Below are 21,405 nucleotides of genomic sequence, written 5' to 3' on the forward strand. Positions count from 1 at the left end.
CACCACTACCCAGCTATTCCTGCAATTCTTAATACCTGCCAACAACTTACCTACTTTTCTTGGTTAAAATTTGTTTATTTCATATTTTTGTTTAAAAAATTGTTTTGAACGGTGTTGGTTTTAGAGATAGGGTTTCTCTATGTAGCTCTGTTCCTCTATGTAGCTCTGGCTGTCTTGGTACTCACTATGTAGATCAGGCTGGCCTCTCAAAGATCTGCCAAAGTGCTGGGATTAAAGGCATGTAGCACTACTTCTGGCTCATAATTGTCAAATAAATGTGGTTATGCAGTATATAGTCTTTTGAATATATCTTTTTTCACTTAGCATGAAGCTTCTTATGTTTTTTGATGTTCTTTTATGTATCAGCATTTCATTTTTTTGTATTGCTGGTCACAATATTGTCTGGGTGTATCAGTTCATGCTGAGATTATTTCTAGTTTTGAGAGATCATGACTGGATAAAGGTACTGTCAACATTCATGAGTAGATTTATGTGTGAACATTTCTCCCAAATAGACACCTAGAAGTGGAATTATTAGATTATATGGCAATTTCTGTGTTTAATTTTTTTAAGAAACTGTTAAAATAGGTGACTGATATTTCATGTTCTCATTAGGAACATTCGAATTCCAGTTTTTTGTCTTTGTCAACAGTTGGCATTTCTGGGTTAAGTAGATTTTAAAAAAATTAGTCATTTCAAAATGTATATACTGATATTTCATTAAAAATAGAAAACCCCTTGGCCCAAGAGGCTTAGGACAGTGGTAGAATATAGCTCTAGTTTGATCAAGGCTCTTGTTTTGATGTTGAGTCAGGGGTGAACTACAAAAAACAAACCCAAATGGCTGACAAACATGAAAAGGTTCTTAATGTTATGGGCCGCTGGAGAACTGCAAATCAAAACTGCAGTGGAATAGCATATCCTGACTACTAGAAGTGCTTAAATGAAAAGGTAGGTTATAATTTGACTCTCCCTTCAGTGATAACAGCATAACCATATGATTCAAGAGAACTGAAAATATATGTCTGTTGAGGCCTCCTAATAGTATAAAATGAAAACAAGCAAATTCCTTTTATTTATTTATTTATTTTTGGTTTTTGGAGACAGGGTTTCTCTGTGTAGCCCTGGCTGTCCTGGAACTCACTCTGTAGACCAGGCTGGCCTTGAACTCAGAAATCCGCCTGCCTCTGCCTCCCAAGTGCTAGGATTAAAGGCGTGTGCCACCACTGCCCAGTAACAAGCAAATTTCTATTAACTGATTAAAAACTAATTAGGGTTTGAAATGGATTGAAATACTGAAGTATTTCAATACTGAAATGATTGAAATACTTAAGTATTCAACTGACAGTGTAGTTGGATGTTGATTGAAAAACAACACACTAAGTGTAAGAAGCCAGTCAAACAGGAACATAGAATGTATGTTTACATTTATTTAAACTGTCCAGAATAGGTATATCTCTAGATTAATAGTTGCCTGGAATAGGTGAGATAGGATAATTAGGGGTGGATATCTGTAAGATATAAGGTTTCATTTTCAAGTTTAAGTCCCAAATTTTGATGGATGCATAACTGAATATATGAAAAGGCATTTGAATTCTACCCTTAAAGTGGATGTTAGAAATTAACTAGTTTTAAAAGAGTATAATTTGGCAGCATTTGGGAGACAGAGGCAGGTAGGTGGATGTCTGAGTTGGAGGACAGCCTGGTTCACAAAGGGAGTTTCAGGACAGCCAGAGTTACATAGAAAACTCCCTGTCCAACAAAAAAAAAAAAAAAAAAAAGTATAATTTGGTAATTTTTAGTGAAACCACTTTAGGAGATTTTCAGATTTTTATCATTCTAAAAATATTGTGCTAGTTTGTTGCCAATGACTGTATCACAGTCCCAGGTAAACTAATCTGATTTCTATCTAGATTGACCATTTTGGCATATTTCATTTAAATATTTAAATCCTCTTTATTGACAGAGACTTTAGCTAGCCCAGGCTGGCCTCAAACTGTTTAGTAGAGAATAACCTTAAACATCCTGCTTAAACAGCTAGCTCCCAAAGCTGGGATATTGCACATAAGGCAGGCACGCTGCTAATGGGATTGTATATTGTCAACTTTAGTTTTGTAGTAGAGACCAGCCTCAAACTCTCTGTAGCCTCTGGTGATTGTGAACTTCTGAAATCCTATGTCTACCACCCATGAGTTGAGATGACTGGTTTGTGCCACCATGCTAGATTTATATGGTGCTGAGGGTTAAATAAACTCAGGTTTTCTATCATGCTAAGTAAAGACTGTATCAACTGAGCTGCATCCCCAGTCCTCTTTCAGTAGTTTTTTAAATATACATTTTCAATGTACATTGAAATATATATTGAAAATATACATAAAATGTTTCAATACATTTTTGTTGGATATGTGATATGCAGCCATTCTTACCCTCGTTTGTAATTGTATTGTCATCCACCTAACAATTTTATTTGCAGAACAAAAATTTTGTGAAAGTTCAATCTGTGTGCTTTTTAAAAATAACTTTGCCTATGCAATGGTCTTGAATGCTTTTTTCTTAAAACATTTTAAAGAACTTTACACATTGATTTCCAAATCTTTGTAGTTCAGAAGCTATGCTATAAACTACAAAGGGCACAGGGAAGCTCCCTTGCAGCTTTCTCTTGCTGCCAGCCAGCCTTAACCTCTTCTTGGGAGGCAGCTGGTGAAGGATAAATACAAAAGCTTTTATTTGACATTTACATCTGGTCTGCTTTGCATTAATTAAGAAAACAAGATGTGAGATTTAGGTCTAGGGTTAAATTTTGCATTATGAGTGATTCTTGTACTAACTGATAAATACTTTATTGTATTATCCATTGTATTGCCTTTGTTACTTCTTCAAAATAAAATGACCTCTTTATATGTGTCGTTTTGTTTTCCTTGTGTGTACTTCTTTCTCTTGTTTTTCTCATCTTTATTTTTTGGTTTTGCTTATATTCTGATTGTTTTCCTGGTCCTTTCCCTTCCATTTCTTTTCTCAAATGGAAGTATATAAACAGTATTTGTTGAAATTTTATACTCATGTTTAGTTTAAAGTATTTGTATTTTCTCTTTATTTGTAGAATATGACAAAATCAGCTTTTTACCTAAGCTTTAGTTAGTCGTTCTTAGTGAATTGGTGATCACAAAACAGAATGGTTCAGAACTTTTACAAAAAGTATTCTGGTTTTTTTTTTTTTAGAAAAGAAAGTAATATGAAAACTGAATGGTAAGGAAAGTCAAGGTTTTATTCCTTATCTACCATGATTTTATTTCATTTTAAATTTACAAGTAATGATCCATGATTTTTTCTATAGTCTGCGGTATAGACCAGAGTAAGATAGCTGCTTTACATTGCAACATCTCTAAAGTCAAGTTGTTTCTTTATTTAGAGTATAACTTTATTGTTCTTTTGTAATCAAACCTATATAGATAAGACCTTACATATTTAATTTAGTGCGAAAACTTTGGAACAAATGGAAAAATACAAGTTTAACAACTCCAGACCAACAGGAAAAACAAGATTTGACCTGTTTATTTATCTATTTGTGGTGCTGGTATTGAATCTAATATACTAGTTAGTGTACAGGCGGCATACTGAGCTTTATGTCCCTAAAACTTTTTTTTAACACTTTATGTCCCTAAAACTTTTTTTCACACATTGAGTAAGAAGAGGGTTGTGTTCTGGCATTTTTAAATAAAAATTAAGACACTTGATGCCAGAATGAAATAATAGAAATAGTGTTCCTTTCCCTACCCATGATTCAGAGCACCTTTCCCTTGGCAAAGTACCCTAGTAACATTTTAAAACATACCTAACATGTCTAACATGCCAATATGCCATCAAATTTTAAATTACATTTGGATAGTTTCCGTGTAAGATATTTCGTGCTGCTTCCATTTTTTACACGCTGTAAAGATTTATTTTTAACAATATATTTGCTTTTGTGGTATGTGCTTGTGGGTGCAGATTCACATGGATACTGGAGGAATTACAGGTTATTGTGACCCTCTTGATATTGGTGCAGGAAAGTCCTTTGCAGCATGTGCTTTTAACTGCTGAGCCAAGTCTCCTCAGTGTTTTCACTCCTCTCTGTTTTTATTAGTATTATGCATTAAGCTGACATTCCTCAAGAATTGGAGGTTCCTAGCATAATTAATGGACTTACTATTAGTGGTCCTAGTAGACAATTTTTATCTAGAGTTACATGACTTGATTTTATTCTCACACCTGAAATAGTCAAGCAGTTAAGTTTCTTGGCAATGTTTGTCCCAACTGATGGAGGTCCGCCCCTTTTCATTGTCTTTTAAAAAAGATGTTCTTAAATACTAAAGTGAATTGGTTAACCCCTCATCCCTACTTCCCTAAACTCTCTGGAGGGCACCTGAAGGACAGAAACTATTTGGAAATTCAGGGAGTGCTCTCATTGCTCTTTGTGGAGTAGGCTGTTTTTTTTTTTTTTTTTTTTTTTTGTAGTCTCCTGGAAGTAGCTTCGTGAGCTCTTTAGATTTCCAGAGTTCAGCTGCTTACTCACTTTTTATGCCTTGAGCTGATTTTGTAGTCTCACCTTTTTCCTGTAACTGTTTACCTTCTTCCTCCCTTGTCTCCTCCAGTTTCTTACTCTTTGGAGCATCTTACTCTTTGGAGCATCTGTTTTTGTTTCCCACAGGGTCCTGTCTTGTCCTGCGCCAGTCAGCTTCTTGCTTGTGCTTCTGGGAAGTGCCAAGATTGTGCAGCCCTGCCGCAACTGCCTTCTGCCTACACCTTGAGCTGCTTCGGATACCTGCCTACACAAGCTCCAGTACTTGTGGCCCCTGCCTATTCTTCCCTGCCTTCTGTGTTTTCCTCTTTTCCACTCTACCTTTCTCCTCATCCCATGCACAATGCATAAAGGATGGAAAAAGTACTGCGGCCAGAAGTCTTTGAGTGAGGCATCAATGGATGAATACTTAGGCAGTTTAGGGCTGTTTCGAAAGGCGATTGCCAAGGATGCCTCTTGCCTCTTTCGTGCTATTTCGGAGCAGGTAAATATAAGCGTGACAAATGGATAATGTCTTGTTTGTAAGTTTTCAGGGTGAGATGTCGCGTGGTCCAGTAGTTCAATCTGTAGAATACTGAAAGAAACAAAAACTATGTGTTTTCCGTTTGTTAGTGGAAACATCCAGGCCTGCTTGAGAAGTACAGATTGAAATACTGTGCAGTTGCTGATGAAAGCAAATACAGTTCTCCTGTGGCTACGTTTTGGTTTTTCACTGACAGTTTGTAATCAGGGAGGGGTACATTAATGTTGAGGTTAAAAAAAACATTGAAATGAAGCTCAATCCTTTGTAAGCATGTCCTACTCCTCATTATGCATAAAAAAAAAACATGTATAGCTTGTACCATTACAAGTTGAAAGTTGAGGTTGAAAGTCCAGGACAGAATCATTAACACCCAGTTTTACTGAAGACGATCATTTTTTAACATGAGGAGTCATGGCTTCTTTGCCTTTGGCTAAGATCAGGTGTAGTAGCAGCTGGACTTAATTGCTCTGTTTCCAACATGTGCTCTAGTTTAGGAAACTAAATGTCTGATTCATAGTCTTAATTTAGGAACTTCTATTTGAAATGCCATGGCAGTGAGCTAGTCTTTTCTTTTATAGTTGTTTCACAGCCAGATCCATCATTTACATATCAGGAGAGCTTGCGTCTCATATATGAAGGAAAATCAACAAGATTTTGAGTCTGTAAGTAGAATATATGTACTGAAGGGAGTTGTTGGTAATGTATATAGTAAGTGGGCAAAAAGAATTATTAGTTCCTAGTACAAAAACGTTATACTTTCTCAGCAAGCAACTCTTTAAATTCTCAGCTGACTTCCTAGAGCTACCATGCTTTTGTACCTCTTCCTCAAAGTAAAATATGCTTTATGCTGATTAAAAACTAAGACTGGCCTGATGGTGTAGCTTTGTAATCCAGCAGTGATCTCTCATCCCAATACTCTGGATGTTGAATAAGAGTTCTGAACCCAGCTTGGCCTGTCTTGAGCAGTATAGGGAGACTGTCAGAACAACAATGGGTAAAGGAAGCAACAATCTGTGTCTTTCTTCTTCCTCTACACTCGAAACCAAATCCTAAGACCATAACATTTATATGTTGACCACAATTTTGTATTGTTTGTACCACGTTTCTTGTTAGATTTCACCTTGCTAACACTGTGAAATGTCCATTTCTTTTTTGTTTTGTTTTGTTTTGTTTTTCAAGACAGGGTTTCTCTGTGTAGTCCTGGCTGTCCTGGAACTCACTCTGTAGACCAGGCTGGCCTCGAACTCAGAAATCCACCTGCCTCTGCCTCCCAAGTGCTGGGATTAAAGGGGTGCGCCAACACCGCCTGGTTGAAATGTCCATTTCAATCTATATTCAGTATTCCTCAGCCAATTTAAATAGTCTTGTAAAATTTAGTTTTAAGGAAATATTTGTTGGTCTTAATATTACATTATGTAAACTCTCCCCTTATGGTTGACTTTAAAACAACCTTTATAGAACAGCTTTGTACACATTCAGTAGCTTAATTTTTGTTAAGTTTTATCAAGGTTGAGTTGAAGCATGTATCCTGACTTTTTAACTACTTGATTCTTTTGACTGTATATTAACTATTGCCACTGCCCTCAGAGGTTTGTTTTTAATTTTCTCAACAGTGACTTAAAATCCTGGAAATGCTTCTTTAAATCTTGTTGACTATAGTCTTCTCCACACCTGGGAGAAATAGTGCTCCTAGCATTGAAATGCACGTCTATGATCCAATGCTGCATATCTCAAGTATTTTGTGCATAGAGATAACAGTGGAGCTTTTGTTAAACTATGAATTCTGATGCTTTAGGTTTGAGCAGATGCTTCAGGTTTCTGTATTTTAAACAAACTTGTAAATTAAGGGTGTTGTTTCCTAGACCATATTTTGACTAACAAAGATGTGTAAAACACCTTTAAAAGCCCATCTTCCATCCTTTCTGGTGAAGTTTATTCAGTGCTTAAACCTGCCTTTTTAGATAAAGCTAGAAGGGCATGTGGACACCTGTGGGTGTGTTAGATAAATTCATTATCTTCAATGTCACTACTATTTTGTGGTAGTCTCTTGGTTAAAATTTGCACTTTTTAAGTTATTCTGTTTATTGCTTGCTAGTTGATAAGTTATCTCACCTGACAATGAGCCAATTCAAGTCAAGTTATTGGTGGCAGCTCTAGAGCTAGTTCACAGACCACGAAGGAGGGGGTCAGTGAAGTGGAGATAGAGGGGGGAGACACGGGGAGAGGGAGAGAGAGAGGGAGGGAGGGAGAGAGCTGGGAGCAAGAGCAAGCTCCAGAGTGGGAGGGGAAGCTGAAGAGAAAATTAGTGCATAGAATATAAGGTGAGATGGAGGGGGGAGAAAGAGAAAAAGAGATGTGCACAGAGAGTTGTGGAGACAGGGGAGGGGTGGGGAGAAGAGATGAAGAGACAAAAGATCTGCATTCTATCCTGAAGAGCAACAGGGTGAGGAGGAAGGGAAACCCAGCCACTGGGTTGGAAAGTTCAGTACTGAGGGCCCGGTATGCCAGCCATCCTTTGTAACAAAGTTAGGGGCTGAGGGATGCAGGTTGAACCCGAAGACCAGGTTCACTTTGGTATGTTAAAAACCGCTTGTCCTGGGTCTGAAATACAAAAGAAGTATATTGTAATCTCAAATAAAAGGAAAATCCCGTGAGATGGTGATAACTGTAGAATACAATTGGATTGCCATAATGCTGCGATTTGGCTAAGTAAAGTTTATTTTGTTTTTTGAAGTATGTGGAGGGATCTTTTGAGAAATATCTGGAACGGTTGGGAGATCCCAAGGTAAGTTCGAATATCTTCATAGTTGTTTGAAATAGTAACCTAAACAGACTCCTATGGCCACAATGACTAAAAACTGGATTGAGTGAAATAACTATTGTGTAAGATGCAATGGGCTGTTTTGTGTTGACTATTGAGAATCCTGTGGAGAATTTCTGTGGTCTCCTGAGAGTTCACACTGCTTGGGTAAATGACAGTGTTGGCAAACACTAAATAAAGCATTTTCACTTCAGTGGGAAAGAAGGGTGGTGATGTTGCTGAGATTTTATTTTTTAAAATTAAAAAACATTTTAATTAGTTATTTTTCTGTTATGTGGGATTCAAATCCATAATTTAGAAATTTTTATTTATTAATGTTAATTGGTTTTTACTTAGACATTTACTAAATATCCTACTACCTTTTAAAAATAGGAGTTACACTTTTATACTTTTATGGCTAAGAAGAGCTATGGGTTCATTATTTTGAATTGTTTATATTATTGAGTAGCTATCTTAATTTTCTGATACTCATGCTGAGCTTGTGGAAACTACTTAAGAGTTCTAAAATGGTTTTCAAACCTCTTTATGTTTAGGAGACCGCTGGCCAGCTGGAACTAAGAGCTCTTTCTCTAATTTATAAGTAAGTTGTATCAAAGAAAGGGGCCAAAGGGAGAATGAAAGAGGGAATATGTGAATATGAGTGGGAATTGATGTCTCTCAGAGTCCTTTTAGGATTTATTAAATTTGGGAGTTAGTAAGTAAATAATGTAGAATAAAAAGGGTTGAGCAAAATCTATTTGATAACAGTTCTTGGGTAAATAACCTTATTATTAGTTCTGTCCTAGAATTTGTGTCTGTTTGGAAGGAAGATTAAAAGGAGGGCAGGTGTATTATTGGGACATGGCTATAATACTAGCACTGAGCAGGGAGGCAGAGGCAAGAGAGTCTTGATTACAAGACCACAGTGGGCTACATGATAAGATCTTGTCTTTAGACAAACTAAGAGACTGAAAATGCTGAACTGGTAATAATTTCCTGTAGGAAATTAGAATAGCTTGTCTTTTAAAACTTCCCAAATACTTAATATTTCTTAAATGTTGTCATTAGGGCAATGTGTTCTTGGTTTTTTGAGACAGGGTCTCTCTGTGTAACAAGCTCTGGCTCTCCTGGACTAGCTTTGTATAGACCTCGACCTTAGACATCTGCCTGCTTCTGCCTACCAAGTGCTGGGAGTAAAGGCCTGTGCCACCACTACACCCTGCAAGGACAAGTAAAAGTGGGGGGCAAAGATTTTAGATAGATACTTTAGTGCTTAAATCATCCTTCAAATTGCCACATTATACTTTGATGTTAACACTTTATGGGGAAATTAAGAAAGGTTAAAAAGCTATATATACATATACATACATATACATACACTAAATCTCTTCCCATGTACCTTTGTTTTCTATTTGTATAGTCGAGATTTCATTCTTTATCGTTATCCTGGAAAGCCACCAACTCAAGTCACAGATAATGGCTTTGAAGACAAGGTAGGAAAATGAATGCTGACTAAAAGTTGGATGATGATGCTGGTTTCCCATAATAGTTAGAAATAACCCTTTTGACTTAGTGAAACAGTAACCATAGTATTGAAGCCCATTGTGCTCCTGAGTCACCTGATCAATATTGTGTAACTGGTAATATTATTCTATGTAAGCAACCTTTCCCTCTCTAGCCTGGTGTCCTCGTTGGTATTAGCTACTTTAAAATATATATATATATATATTTTATATATACAAGTACACCATCACTGTCCTCAGAAACACCAGAAGAGGGCATTGGTTCCCATTACAGATGGCTGTGAGTCACCATTTGAGTACCGGAAATTGAACTCAGGTCCTCTGGAAAAGCAGTCAGTGCTCTTAACCACTGAGCCATCTCTCCGGCCAAGTATTAGCTACTTTTTAAAGACAGATTTTTCCTGTCACTCTCTGAGAAAACCCACAAAGCCACATAAAACCGTAATTGACTCCTTATTGACTAGAGGATTAGGGTTAAATCTGCAGTTAGGTGTTCAGTGTCTCATTTTGTCCTTAGTGTACATGTCATGCTTCCTTCTAGTTCAGCTTTCCTAAATCCATTGTTTTGTCCCTCAGTTGTCAGTTCATTGGAAACATTCCTAACTTTTCCAAATCGCTTCGATTTTGTACCCTATCTTGTTTCTAAGCCATGATACTTAGTTTTAGCACATCATATTCATATTTCCATCTATTTCAATCAGGTTGGAAATGTCTTGTCACAGGTTTTATGCTTTAGTAAAGTGCTTAGAAAGTAGTACAAAGTAATTGTGTTTGAAAACTTTTAACAGGCAAAGAGTTTTTTTTTTAACAAAGAGTATTCCAAAAGGTTTTGAGGAAAACATATTTAAGTACTCAATTTAGTATGGGACTGGAATATCTGAGTTTTTTAAGTCTATCCCACAAAACATAATTCTTGCAACAGTTTAGTGTGGAAAGACAAGGCTAGAAATAGGATAACTTTTCTGACACTGTTATAATAATTTAGTAAAAGATCTAAAGAAAGTGCTATTAGGACTAGAGAGAAGTTATTGGCGATGCCTTAGAAGATAAATATAAATGAAGTCACTGTTTTATTGGTGGCTGCCATCTAGTTGAGCAACACATGGTGCCTGTGTAGCATTAACAGGTGCTTTTCTGGGCTTTGGAGTACCAGTACATGATTAATGAAATCTTTTTCTTCTAGGAGCTTTATGGGGTATGAAGACAGTCATAGAAATAGTTTATTATGAGTAAATAAGTTTCATAGTACAAATTAGACATAAAAGGGACAAAAAAGGAAGATCCTCCTTGCTTAAGCAAATTAGGATGCTTCATGCTGGTAGTGATGTATTAAAAAAAAGTAAATTGATCAAGTGTGAAGGGCAGTCTTTTCAGGGGGAACCATATGTGCAAAACTGGAAGCAAGAGACCATTTGGTGATTTAATTAGTTGAATATGGAAATGTGGTGCAGAGATAGATCCCCTGTATATAATGATGGGTAGAATAGGCCTTACTGAAAATTTGGCTTGCCATTGTACAGAATTCTTAAGTGAAGCTTTGTCTGATACAAAAGTTTCAAACATACAGATAAAAGAATATTATAGAAAGTATCCATGTGCTCACTTATTAACAATTTGATTATTTTATTTTTTATATGTATATTTATATTTTATGTGTGTGTATACACACACACAAACACACACACACACACAGATGTATATATATTTCCCTTTATATATTCACCAATCCAGTTTTTAAAACCTTGTTTACAGTGCATTTTGGATTTCAGTGCACTTACCTTTAAGTATTACTTTTAAAATCTTATTTAATTAAATTATTCACATTACATCTCGATTGTGCTCCCCTGTAGTCCCATCCTTAGAAATCCCTCCATTTCCCACCTCCCCTTCTCTGAGGAGAAACCCCTAATTTAAAACCTTTAAGCAAAAATGTGACATAATCAAAATCCTTTGAAGAAAAAGCATGTTCTTATTTATATTTGAGCAGTTGCAATCTTCAGATGAGAGTTGAATAATTAGATTGTTACCAGGGATCTTTAAAGCCATACTTGATTCTGAAGTTTTTCTTGGAGAGTAGTTTATAGAATACTATTGTGACTATTTGTATTCGCACCATATAGCAGTTCCAACTATTTTTTTAAACAAGTCTTGTTCATTTTGCATATACTGAGATAGTTAATAGGAAATGTCACCTGTTACAACCATAAGAATATAGAAATAATCAGACTATGTGCAAACCAGAGTAGCCTATATAAGGTATATGCATACTGCTAGGATATAATTAGGAAAATGATGTAGTATTTTATCTCCCTTGCTGTATTACATTGCTTTTTGATTTTTTTTATGCCAATAAAGGCTTTCTAACTATACAGTGTAAGGAGTTGATTTAACTGTTTTATGTATATGGGTGTTTTGTGTGAGTGTCTCTCTGTGTTCCACATGTGTGCCTGGTGCCTGAGGTGACCAGAGGAAAGGGATCAGTTTCCCTGGAACTGGAGTAATATGGGTTCTGAGAATTGAGCCTGGGTCCTCTGGAAGAGCAGCTAGTGTTCTTTATCACTGAACCACTTCTTTAGCCCCTTAAATTCACAAGTGTAAAAAGAGTTCAAATGTTTGGTAAAAGTAAATATTGTCCATGGACAAACCACTGTATACATATGGGAAATATGCATGTTTGCTAAATAAATGCAACAGTAAAATAACTTTGAGATCTACTACCCCAAAGCCTAACAAATTAGCATAAATAAATGGAACTATTAAAACTTTGCTGGTGAACTCTAAAGAATTAGTTCATGCATCTAGATATTTTTGTTACCATTGAAAAATTTTATTTCATTATGGCATTTTTATATGCATGTGTCATGATAGGTAAACTTTTTCTAATTTACTCTATTCCCCTTCTACCCCTCCCCCACTGTGATAATACCCTTCCTCTTAAAAAAGAGTCTTATGCTTTCATATCAGATGACTTTTCCCCTGCACACTCCTTTTAAGATTTCTTTCTTCTTGCTCATGGTTCTCTTTCTATTTTTATAACACACACACACACACACACTCACACACACATTGAAATCTAGATTCTGTTGTATACATATGCACATACTTATCCATTTTCATCTTTTGGTAGAAGTCTAGGCTGGGTCAATTTTTAAACTCTTGTTGAGTAGTACAGCAGTAAACATGGATGTACAAGTATCAAATATGTTTACTTACAGTCCTTTGGGTATAGACCCAGGAGTCCGAAAACAGATTAGTACTTCTAGTTTGTTGAGGAACCTCCATACTGAGTTCCATAGTATTTGTAGTAGTTTATATTCCCTTTATGAATATTGTTTTCTTTATAAGTTAAAAATTTTATCATGTATATATATATATATGTGGGTATACTTGGCCAATGTACTTGTGATAGCCAAAAGTTGATCTTAGGACTCATCCTGTTTCCACCCTATTTTTAAGAAAAGATTAAACATTTTAATTGTATAACATTCTCTCCCCCCCTTCCGTTCCCTTCCCTTCCCTTCCCTTCCCTTCCTTCCTTCCCTCCCTCCCTCTCTCTCCCTCCTTCCCCCCCTCTCTCTCTCTGTCTCTCTCTGTCTCTCTCTCTGTGTGTGTGTATGTGTAAAATTGAGACTCAGACCTAAGGTCTTATTCTACCTACGCAGGCACTATTATCATTGACTTATTTTCCTTTCTCCCTGGCCCTCAAACATTTTGTTTTGCCCAAAACATTATAGTTTAGGCTTCTTTCCTAAAATATATTTATTCATTTTTGTGATTCTGTGGTTGTTTAGATCATCATATATGGTAGGCAAGTACTGTATATTTCAGCTACATCTCAAACTCCAAACTCTCTTAAGATTTATATTTGAGGCCGGGCAGTGGTGGCAAACGCCTTTAATCCCAGCACTTGGGAGGCAGAGGCAGGCGGATTTCTGAGTTTGAGGCCAGCCTGGTCTACAGAGTGAGTTCCAGGACAGCCAGGGCTACACAGAGAAACCCTGTCTCGAAAAACAAAAACAACCAAAAAAAAAAAAAAAAAAAAAAAAAAAAAAAAAAAAAAAAAAAAAAAAAACAACAAAAAAGATTTATATTTGAACTGCTTGAGTTTTCAAAAGTGATTTTATTAGAGTTGGGCATTATTTATTTATTTATGTTTTCTGTTTTTTGTTTCTTTTTGTTTTGTTTTATTTTGAGACAGGCTCTCTCTGTGTAGCCCTGGCTGTCCTAGAACTCACTATGTAGAGCAGGTTGGCCTTTCAGATTCACAGAGATTTGCCTGCCTCTGCTTCCTGAGTACTAGGTTAGTCAGTTTTTATTTTTTTTAAATTATTATTGTTACTGTATGTGTGGTATATATTTATGAGTGCAGATGTGTATGCGTGCGTGCTTAGGACTGGCTTTAGAGGTCCCAGGGAAACTTGAGAATTGGTTCTCGTTTTTCTACCATGGGTTCCAGGGTTTGAGCTCTCATTCCCAGGCTGGCTCTATAAGCAAGACCTTTCCTCTGAGCTATCTCACAGGCCCCATAGATTTTTTTTTTCTCCTTAACTCTTCTTCCTCCTCCTCCTCTTTTTCTTCCTCCTCTTCTTCTAATAGGGTCTTGAATATCTCAAACTGACTATATAGTTGAGGATGACATTGAATTTCTGATTCCCTTGCTCTAATCTCCCACAATCTGGGAATACCTGATAAGTTTTGTAGTGCTGAGGATCAGACTCAGAGCTTCACACATGATAGGCAAGTATTCTATTGATTGAACCACATCTCTAGTCCTGTTAGTGGATATTACTAATGAACCTTTTAAGATATAATTAAGAGCAATCCTTCAAAGACATAAATGCCCACTGTTCACCTTATATATTTTTACTTTTATATTGACCTTCCTCTGGATTCTATAAACTTTTCCTACATGTATTTAATATTAAAGTGAATGCTACTAAAAACTATCTTCACTGACCAGAGAAGCTCTATTTAGAAAAAGTAAAATGACATATATTGAAAACAAAGTAAAATATATCTAGAATATATAGACTTCATATTCTTTAAATATTAAGTGTTTGTATGTATCTTTTATTTCGGTTTACATTTTTTGAGATGGTTTCCTCTGTATAGTCCTTGGGGTCCTAGACCTCAGTGTGTAGACCAGGTTGGACTTGAACTCATAGGTCTGCCTGCCTCTGCCTTCCATATGCTGGGATTAAAGGCTCATTTTTAAGATTATTTGTTCTTTTCAGTTACAAATTTCCAGTCAGACTTGACAGCAAGTGCTTTTACTTGTTGAGCTAGCTGGATTGCTGGTTCTGTCCTAGTTTTGTAATGGCAGCCATTCAGCCTTGAGTGAAATGGAGTTGTGGTAATTCTCATATCCCTGATAATTAATAGTAGTGACCATCTTTTCATGAATTTATTTGCTGTTTGTTACAGTCTTCTAAGATTTGACTGTTTATTATGCTTGCCCATTTATTGACTGGATTATTTTTTATTTTAGTTTTATCTGTTCATCCCTTGTCAGTTGTATAAGTGGAAATGATCTCATCTTACTGTGTAGTGTTGAAAGTTTATTCCAGGGCTTTGAGCATGCTAGACAAGTGTGATAAGACTAAACTGCATCTATATCTAAGATTTTTTTGTTTTGATTTTTCTCTTGGAATTGCTCTTTCACTCATGCTTGATTCAAAACAGATTTTTGAACAAAAGTACTAGAAATGTTTAGAGCTGTTACATGTAGATAATTCATCAAAGGAAACTGAAGAGTTTTATTTAATAAACATGGCTCTGAAATTGTTTTGTAAAGTGCTGGAAATTGAAAGAATTAGCTAAGAAGATAACCTTTTGTTTTTATATCCATAATCCATATCAGTAACTTAAATTTAGAAGTGCACTTTCTACATGGTATATTCTTACATTTCTATTCACTGCAATGACTTTTTCTACCTTTTAAACAAATTGGTTGGTTGTCTGTCCTTTTCCTCCTTCTGTCTAAATTTTGGATATTTGGAAATGAGATAATTTACATAATTTTCCAATCATTCTGAGAAGTTGGACTTCTGACATGGGTTTTCTGTTTTGTTCCGTTATTGAATTTGTGAAAGTTCCCATCTTATTGCAGATGATTCAGGACTTGTTTAATGAATTTCAGGAATGTGATGGAGTTCGCAGTGTATTTTCAATCTTGATATTTAAAAGTCATAGTTCAAATTTCATTATGAGCTACAGATTGATTCTAAATCAAGATTGGTTAAATGTCTTATAAGAATAAAATTCCATTTAGTTATTAACTGCTGATTACCATCTTAATTTTTATGATTGTAAGACATGTTAACACTAACATAATTCTGTATATTTTTCTTCAGATTCTTCTCTGTTATTCAAATAATGGCCATTATGATTCTGTATATTCAAAGGAATTTCAGTCAACTGCAGGAATTTGTCAAGGTATATGAAGGGCTTTTACAAATATAAATGTGTGGTTTCAGATGGTTTGTTATAATCTATAACTGATAACGTTATAGTCTTATAACTTTCTTCGTTGGTACCTTTGGAACTTATATGTTGCTTTATGAATGTATTCACATTGATATGAAGAGTCTTATTTTGACAATTGGAATTTCAGTTTTTTTTTCTTCCTTCAGCTATATTATATGAACTTCTTTATAAAGATGTATTTGTTGTGGATGAAGAAACATTGAAAACTGCAGTTGATTTATTTCGAAGTGGTTCCAGGAGAAACAAACACAATGCTTTGACTGCAAATGCAGAAGCCAATACTGATGACAAGAACTCAACCCAAGATAGGTACTAAAAGATAAGAGTTGTCAACTCTGATTTTCAAATCTCTTTGAGTTATCATCTGAAAGAAGAAATAGTCTGGTTATATGTATGTACATACATGTTTGTTAGGGATATATTGTTTTTAATGAGAGGACAAAATTTTACCAAATTGTATTGTGAAATGTTCAGACGTAAGAGTTCAAGTTAGAATCCTCTGTTTTTCAGTATAGGAGACATGAGACTTTAGAATTGGTATTCCTTAAAATTTAGTTGTACACAAGTTACTCATTGTTGATTAAACAGAATTTTGGGCCTCCTAGCACAACATTTGAGATTAGATTGTATCTAAGAATCTGCTTTAAGAAAATATTACAGCCAGGTCTGTCAGGTTTAGCAACTTCAGGCATCTTAGCAGCACTGAGGCATCTTGCTTACCCACAGAAGGATAGTTTTTAAAGCGTATTTGAGACCATGACGAATCTTATCAAATGAAAATTGCTCTGTTTTCTGATTCTTTGTGTTTTGAATTTAAAGTTAGAAAATGCCATGTTACTGAAAACCTGTCAGTTTATGATAACATTGATTTTATAACTGTGTGCTTTAGAAATCCTCTCATGCTTAGTTTACTGTTGTATTGATTTTAGAAGAGTAATGAAGGAGCTGGCCAGGAGTGAGGTCTTAACTGAAACTTTGGGAAATGCCTACTAATGGTTCTTGGTAGCATTTACTTCTATATAGTGGGCTTTAGTTGCTTTTTTTCCTTCTTCTTGTTGGCTGATAGGAGGAGTCTCATACACTCAGGTTGGTGAACAGGGCTTCTCACTTTTCTGGCAGCAGGGGAATGAGAGATCTTCAAGATGGTGGGGCAATATGGTGTATATGTGTGTCTTTATGTATTTGTGTGTTTGTAATATAATTATATAAGTTACCTAAGATTAGAAGCAGTCTCATGGCAGAGGAATCAGAAGCTATAAACATTAGGAGTCAGGATCACAGAGACCATCTTACTAGGAAATAATTTGCCAAGTATTTTATAACACATACTTACCTAAGAAACCTAATGGAGATGTGTTGGAAACTTACCTGGTTTATATTTTAGGATTAGGATTGAACTACTTTACCATTGAGTATTGGCATAGTTGTGAGACATGAGACAAGTAACATCTAAACTTATATAATGTTCTTTTCTCTGAATCTTTTCAATTAGAAGTGAAGAGGTTGGTGCCTGTTCCATTGTCGCAAGTACACCAGAAGGCAATAAGCAAGGGACAGGACAACAAAAGGTTTGATACTTTCTCAGGCAAAGAATGCTCTTACACTTGTCTTAAAACACCATAATTTAAAGTAAGACCAGATAGTCCATACTAATTATATAAAGCTGGGAAAGAAGTAGTTTATGTTTTCCTTCATGAAAATCCTACATGCTCAAAAGTATAAAATATTTATTTTGTGAGTTTTATTACGTACTAGAATTTTTGTAACTGACTCTGAACACTTGAGTCATTTCATAAGCTTTTGTTTTGAAATTATAGTAATACAAATTAATAGATAATTAGTTGTAAAAAGTATTCTGACATTGCTTCATTTTGATCAACAGTTGCCTATAATTACAAAATTAAGTGCTAATCATCATTTCTTGAAGTTGAAGAAACAAATATTTCTATATGTAACGCCTAGTTGGTTTTATGTCTGTCTCGCTCTATTTTTAGTCTCTTGTTTTTAAATACATAGTATTTTTATGCTGTTTTGTTTTTATAGCAAAGGAAAGGGAGGAATTATGTATGATTTGTTTGTTTGTTTATTTAATGCATGTATACCTTTGTGCCAGAAGAGGGCATTAGATTTCATGTTAGATGGTTGGGAGCCGCTATGTGGTTGCTGGGGATTAAGCGCAGGACCTGTTGAAGAGCAGCTAGTGCTCTTAACTGCTAAGCTTCTCTCCAGTCCCCTAGGTTTTAAAAGAAGAAAAGAATCTTCATTCATTTCTCCTCATAAAAGAATGATTTTTAAAGGTGATTTTTAAAGATGACTATTTTTGTTTCAGGTTCCAGAACATCCATCAAAGATGCTGTTTCCCTATAAGGTGCTGAAAGCTCTGGATCCAGAAATCTATCGCAACGTAGAATTTGATGCTTGGTTGGATACTCGAAAAGGTAATAAAGTATCAGCAGGATACAGGGGATTATCTTGCAAGTTATTTATCATAAGATATGGTTTCATCAAACTAAAAAGTTGTAAGACATGAAAAGTACATAATTCAAACCTCAGTGTTCATTAAGTTTTATAGGAGAATGGAATATTTTCATTAATTACATTTGTTTATTTTTTGTGTATATCTGTATACATGGTCAGGTGAGGTGCTGTGGTAGATTATGTGGGAAATCAAAGTACAAATTTTGTTCTTTTTTCCTTTCTGGTTTTATTGAGACAGATTTTCTTTGTGTAGTCCTGGCTGTCCTAGAAATTACTCTGTAGACCATTTTGGCCTTGAACTCAGATCCCTTGCCTTTGCCTCCTGAGTGCTGACTTTAAAGGTGTGTGTTACCACCACTTAGTCTAGTGGACAGATTTTGAGTATTCAGTGACAAGTGCCCTCACCTGCTTTTGCCTGCCTCAGAATTGAGTACTTTTGAAAGTGTGGTGGCCCTAGAATATCTAAAATTTGCTATCTGGCTCTTTATACTTACAAAAAGAACCCTGACTATAGATTATTGATTGCTCTAGATACATAACTTAATTCATCAAACTAGACTTATATACTGTCCACCAGGATATAATGTCTCACATTCAACTCCTTGAACTTTAGTGAATTCAGTATAGTTAATTAGAATGAAGTTAAGATGTTGTATAATGTAAGTAAAAGAAATATACATAAATGGTTATACACATGTGCATGAGACTGCTTGGTATTACTTTCAAAATTGTGACTTTGCTATTTAATTGGATTATAAACTTTTATTGAAGTGCTTTACAGTGCAGAACTATTCTGGCAGGGTCATTTACTAAATTGATCATAGTGATAATTCATCAAGGTTGTTAGAATGACTCTTTGGGACATTTTTTTTCTTCTAATGATAGCATTGTCAAATACATCTTGTTAATGTAAATGAGAAAAATTATGTGCAGTAAGAAAGGAATAAATTAAAATTGAGCTTTAATCTATTTCTTCTAATAGAACTTCAAAAATCAGATTTCGTGGAGTATGGTGGAATATACTACTATTTAGGAGACAAGTGTCAGGTTAGTTCCTTCTTCAAAGATGATGATTTTTTTCTGTAAGATTGTACTTTAAATCAGTAATGTGAGTTGGTCATCCTGGGCTTAGTAATCCCTGTCTGTCATCATAGCTCTTAGGAAGCCTAGGAAGGAAAATCATACATTTAAGTTTAGGCATTATAGCTTTATAGCTATACTAAGACTTTGTCTGAATAAAACAATGCTTGAGGGTATAGCCCAGTGGTAGAATACTTGGCCAGCATGTCTAAGGCTCTGGATTGGGTCCTTAATACAGCAACAAAGACATTGATCAGGACTTTACATAATGCTAAGAGAAAGATTTCCTTATTTGTATTGTGTTAAATTTTAATTACAGTTTATGACATTTATATGTAAGCGTCATATGTAATTTTATATGTAATGCCCCATAGACTAGCCATGATCTCAGTTACTTTAAAAAAAGTAAACATTGAATTACATTTGGAGAAATAGTTGTTTGACTAAGCACAGATTTGTCAGTGGACAAGACCAGATGAATTAATATATGACTCCCCTTTCCGGTCTTTCAGGTTTGCATGGAACCAGGTGGAAAATATTATAATGCTCACATTCAGGAAATTGATAATGACAAAAATTCAGTAGTAGTTTTCATTGAGGAATTTGCAGAAAGGTAAGACTATATAGCAATTAAAGTTGCCAGGTGCTTACTCATATTAAATTGAGAACTTCAGGATACTAGTTGAGAAAATCAGAATTGTTATCTGCTGAGCTAATTATTTTGATTAATAAAAGTAAATGTTAAAAAATTAAATATCAAAATAGGTGTATCCCCTAGCCCTGGTACTTTTTAAAAGTATTTTATTTTTGAGATGACAATTTAATTACATCATTTCCACCTTCCCTTTCCTCCCTCTTAATTACTACCATATTATTCTACCTCTCTTTAATCAAACTCATGGACTTGTTTTTTATTAATTATCTTTCATGCACATGTGTGTATACATTTCCTAAATATAAGCTATTTAGTTTGTATAATGTTATTTAGGTGTATATTATTACCTTTTATTTTGAGACAATCTTATCTAGTTGTGCAGGTTGCCTTGAGCTTGTAGTCAGTGTCAGGCTAAAGGATTTCTTCTAAAACAAGCTTTCATGATCCCAGACAAGGAAAAGATGGGACCACAACACAGTGTTTGATACTTGTAAAGATACTTTTTACTGTCAGAGTAACTGTAATTTACATACACCCAAGACTCATATGAGTCAGGTTAGTAAATACCCTCTTTCATGGAAAGGAACTATATAGTCTACCATATTTCTTCTGGATTCGATAGACACTATAAAACACTTGACACAAGTAATATAAAATAAATTTAGATTGTCTTAAGCTTAAGGAATAAAAACCCAACAAATGTATAGGAAAGCTAGTGTAAATAGATTTTATAAAAATGCACTTGATCCAGGGGTGGTGGTACATGCTTTAAATCTAACTCTTAGGAGTTTGAAGAGGGAAATCTCTTGAGTTTGAGGCCAGCCTGGTCTATGTAAGGAGTTCTAGCCCAGCCAAGGCTACATAGTGAGACTTTGTTTCTAAGAAAGCTAGAAAAAGGTAATGTGTGAAGAAGGGTACGTTAGTGTATTGAATGAGAGTTAAGTGTATGTTATAATGGGGTCATGATACCTTTCACTTCAAGGCGTCCAATTCCGATGGCCAATGTAAAACCAGTCAGCCAAGTGGCACTTCTTCCTGCCTGGAATGCTATACCAATTCATACTGGAAGAGGTTACCAGACTATAACTGGAGGCTATTTCCCTGAAATAGGTTTGTATCCTAAAGGTTTTTCTTGTGGTTTTTGTTTTCTGTTGTTATTTTATTTACTTACAAGTAATTTTACTTTTTAGCTGGGCAGTGATGATACAAGCCTTTAATCCTAGTACTTGGGAGGCAGAAGCAGGTAGCTCTTGGTGAATTCAAGGCCAGCCTTGGTCTACTGAGTGAGTTTCAGGATAGTCA

General features: G+C 35.3%; 1 protein-coding gene across 1 annotated transcript in view; it reads left to right on the top strand.

Annotated features, from left to right (window-relative positions):
- The window catches only part of Alg13 (ALG13 UDP-N-acetylglucosaminyltransferase subunit), a 57,878-nt gene that overhangs the window by 11,855 nt on the left and 24,618 nt on the right, over positions 1 to 21,405 (top strand). The window contains 14 exon segments of the mRNA XM_076918812.1: positions 4,688 to 4,754; positions 4,757 to 4,872; positions 4,874 to 5,042; positions 5,660 to 5,743; positions 7,816 to 7,866; positions 8,436 to 8,482; positions 9,302 to 9,374; positions 15,758 to 15,839; positions 16,037 to 16,199; positions 17,383 to 17,458; positions 18,220 to 18,328; positions 19,351 to 19,415; positions 19,961 to 20,061; positions 21,086 to 21,213. Of these exon segments, the coding sequence (XP_076774927.1) occupies positions 4,688 to 4,754; positions 4,757 to 4,872; positions 4,874 to 5,042; positions 5,660 to 5,743; positions 7,816 to 7,866; positions 8,436 to 8,482; positions 9,302 to 9,374; positions 15,758 to 15,839; positions 16,037 to 16,199; positions 17,383 to 17,458; positions 18,220 to 18,328; positions 19,351 to 19,415; positions 19,961 to 20,061; positions 21,086 to 21,213 (1,331 nt within the window).

The sequence above is a fragment of the Arvicanthis niloticus genome, chromosome X (genome assembly GCF_011762505.2).
Source record: "Arvicanthis niloticus isolate mArvNil1 chromosome X, mArvNil1.pat.X, whole genome shotgun sequence".
NCBI classification, from domain to species: domain Eukaryota; kingdom Metazoa; phylum Chordata; class Mammalia; order Rodentia; family Muridae; genus Arvicanthis; species Arvicanthis niloticus.